The sequence below is a fragment of the Lissotriton vulgaris genome, chromosome 1_1 (assembly GCF_964263255.1).
Source record: "Lissotriton vulgaris chromosome 1_1, aLisVul1.2, whole genome shotgun sequence".
In the NCBI taxonomy this organism is placed as follows: Eukaryota; Metazoa; Chordata; class Amphibia; order Caudata; family Salamandridae; genus Lissotriton; species Lissotriton vulgaris.
The window spans coordinates 333,988,629-333,992,358 of NC_141685.1; the positions used below are offsets into that span (position 1 = coordinate 333,988,629).

The 3,730-nt window shown below is 48.3% G+C and overlaps 1 protein-coding gene across 1 annotated transcript; it reads left to right on the top strand.

Annotated features, from left to right (window-relative positions):
* The first annotated feature begins 1,264 nt into the window (after positions 1-1,264).
* On the top strand, positions 1,265-2,550 carry LOC147747144 (forkhead box protein E4-like). The gene has a single exon (XM_086936167.1). It carries the CDS (start codon positions 1,309-1,311, stop codon positions 2,548-2,550), a length of 1,242 nt encoding a protein of 413 aa, XP_086792293.1. The 5' UTR covers positions 1,265-1,308.
* The last annotated feature ends 1,180 nt before the right edge of the window (positions 2,551-3,730 follow it).

A 3,730-nucleotide genomic window follows, 5' to 3' on the forward strand; every position in this document is an offset into this window, starting at 1 on the left:
AAAGGTCTTTCACCGTTTGTTACAAACAAGCTGGCTCGGAAACAGTGGACTCCACATGTATGTTTATAAAGGCGGTGCATGGCGAGTGCAAGACTGAGTGTGCATCGACAACGTTTGCAGCAAGTCAGAACACTGAGCGTAACTACTGTCAGTCTATAGGGTGTATATTTAACACTCTTGCAAGGATGATACCTTTATAGAACAAACGCATTATATGATTTCAAACTTCCAAACTTACGTCGACAAAGTCTATTTCTATGTTTCTAGAATTAGAGAATGTGGTGGGCTTCAAGAACACCAACTCCAACATAAAACACAATCTTAAAAAATGTACCGTCAATGCAAAAATATTTAAATACCACGAATGAAAATTTTATATACACAGATACATTTATAAAAACACAGACATTTATAAGAATGAGCAAATCCGTGTAAATCTATACATGCTTGCATACAATTAAATACATGCATGTATGTGTGCATACGGATATACAGCTATGGCAATCATATATTTTATAAAAACCCTGTTTAGTTATAGCAATATCTCTGGTGCGAGTCTGGCGGGAGGCTCAAACATCCTGTTATTCTCGGCAATCACTTTATTTCCCCGTGCTTAAAAATAATAATAATAAATGAATGTGTCCGTCTGTAATACAACTGTTGATCATGTAAAGAGCTCTGAAACCTTCGGGTCGAGTTCGCGCTATATAAAACTGCACACAAAAATGCATCTAAACGTATATACACATCCATATGAAGATGCATGTTTAATATATAACTATCATATGTCTATGAGGACAGATGCGTCGTTTACATTCTAATTCACAATGCTGAAAGATGTGTTTAACATTATCGCGCTCATTGTAAATAAGTGAAATGCACTGGAAGTGTTAATCCTTCAGTAATTCACAGAGTCGAGTACTCCACGCCTGCCGCACACACGCCTCCCGTAGATCGAATCTACAGCGACACTCTACCTGCAGAGGCTGAAAGGCGGGCGGGCCCGTGTCCTGGCTGTCATTCTAGCGCAGCTTCATTCTCTGCAAGGAGGGGCCGCCCCAATGTGGATTAACAGTGTATCTCAGAGAGGAAACTAGGGTTAATCTGAGCGGTGCCAGAGGCAGGGCTACTGGGGCTAAGGTGGGTGGGTACTGCAATTAAGAGCTTTGGCACACGGAGGGCAGCAGGGTGGCGCCAGCAGAGCCCCAGTGCTCTGATATATAAGACAGGTGGAATCCGAGCGTGAAGCACCCACCCTGGACAGAGCCTCGCTGGCTGCAGCCCGAGCGCGCCAGGAGGCTGCAGCGCATGAACCCAGCACACCTTCCGCACCTCCCCGGCATGTGCACCATGACAGCAGGTGACCCGCACTCGCCCACCGAGGCGCCCAGCCCCATGGGCAGCTCCCCCAACCTGTCTCTGGACTCCAGGGGTTCGCTGCGGAGCAAGGACGGGGTTCTGATCAAGTCGGAGCCCAGAGGGGGCAGCGCCACCCCAGAAGACCGGGAGGAGGGCAGCACAGGCCAGGCGGAGGACCATGCCCCTTCCTTGGGGGGCAGGAGGCGGAAACGGCCGGTGCAGCGAGGGAAGCCACCCTACAGCTACATCGCCCTGATCGCCATGGCCATCGCCAACTCCCCCGAGCGCAAGCTGACCCTGGGCGGCATCTACAAGTTCATCATGGAGCGCTTCCCCTTCTACCGGGAGAACTCCAAGAAGTGGCAGAACTCCATCCGCCACAACCTCACCCTCAACGACTGCTTCGTCAAGATCCCCCGCGAGCCGGGCCACCCGGGCAAGGGCAACTACTGGACGCTGGACCCGGCGGCCGAGGACATGTTCGACAACGGCAGCTTCCTGCGGCGGCGCAAGCGCTTCAAGCGCACCGACATCACCACCTACCCGGGCTACATGCAGAGCTCGAGCGCCTTCACGCCCACCCCGGCCGTCCGCCCGGCCTACCCCGGCAACATGTACTCGAGCTACGGCCACCAGGCCTCCCCGCACCCGGCTATGATCCACCATTACCAGTCCCCAGCCCCCAGCCAGCACCGCGTCTTCAGCATCGGCGGCTTCATCAGCCAGCAGGCCCTGGCGCAGTCCTCCGCGGGGCCGGAGCTGGGGCCCCAGTCTCTGGGCTACAACGGGGACCTCGTCAACATGGCGGCCAGCTGCAACGTCAACATGGCGGCCTCCTGCTCCGCCAACATGGCGGCCGGCGGCGCGGAACCCACCTGCTACCAGCCGCAATCTGTTAGCCCCAGCGGGTCAGGACTCCTAAACCGGACCTCCAACATTGTGTATCCCTACTGCGCCTCTCCGCCCCACATCTCCATGGCTCAGGCTAGCTACTCCCCCAACAGCCCCCAGGTCTATGGGGCCGCCCCAGGTAGACTCTCCTTACAGCCCCTGCGGGCCAACCCCTGCACGGACAGCGAGCAGCTGCTGGGCCTGTCCAGCTCTCAGATGAACGGACTGGGGCAGTTCTCGGCCAACAACTCCTATCTCAGGCAGCCCACCTACTCCACTGGGCTGGAGAGGTACTTGTAAAGGCGGCATTTATTTTCATGAAGACATTCCTAAATTCAGCTAGTTAACAGGTGGCCTGATATTTAAGCAAGACTGCATGATTCCTGAACTCTGTTTACATTTCTATCATATCCGTATCGTTTTGTTATTTTAACAACATTTAACATTTGATTGCCACTCTAAGTTTGCCCAGTGGTGCAAACACAGAAGTACCTGTTTACTGCTGAGAAATATGGGTACTTTTCCCATTAAAAGCATTGGAGCAGTGCTGGTACTATCCCTTTCAAACAAAAGAAGTGCAAGTACAGAGTACTTGATAGTACCTACACATTTAAAGCACTGGGTTTGCCCATCAAAGGTTTGCCTGCTGACTAGTATTCTATCACCAACAGTGATTTTTATGTCGAGTAATGTTGTCATATGGCAAGTGCTTTATTGGAGTCCATTGTATTTTCATATGGCTGTTTAAGAAAAACTAGGAAAGTCAACTACAAAAGTATTTTCCACCATGAAATACAAACTTTAAACATCCAATACAAGACAAAACCAACTCACAAATAATTTTATAGTTTTTGCATTCTTAGCTGATTACTAAAACAAGAATAGGCAGAAAAACTATGATTAAAACTATACAGACTTTTACACAAATTCTAATTCAAGAACCGGTTCCTGACCATGTAGAACCACAAAACGTCAACAAACAAGTAATTGTCTATGAGAAAGGTGAGATGCCTAAAATCAGGGCCTTCAAAAAACTATAAATCAGCAAAAGCCCTTATTTCCCCCTATGAAAATTGTACTTAAAACAGCAAATGCAAGAAAAACCAATCACTTATAAAGTGTTTTAGAACAGCTGGTAGGTTCCTAACAGCCTATTAAAGCAAACAGGGATATATCTGCCTCGTTATTAAATATTTCAGAGAATTTTACACACATTCTTAAGTATTAGCTCCTGGCAATCCAGAATATCAATATACTAATAAATTATCATGTTCCTATCTGGAAAAAATGGCAACTGCAGGGAGCACCACCACTCTCGATTGTTAATAATGATTTGCTGTCAATGTCTAATTATGGTCTAAATATGTTGTGTAGAAGCCATATTTTGTACATGTCAACATTTGTACAAGTGCACTTACTTCATACTCCTGCTCATCTGTATTTCACAGTTTACTTTCACGTGGAGTAATGAAGCATGACA

Bases quoted from the DNA above. Each gene is read 5' to 3' on its own strand.
- LOC147747144 (XM_086936167.1), top strand. From the start codon at position 1,309: ATGAACCCAGCACACCTTCCGCACCTCCCCGGCATGTGCACCATGACA.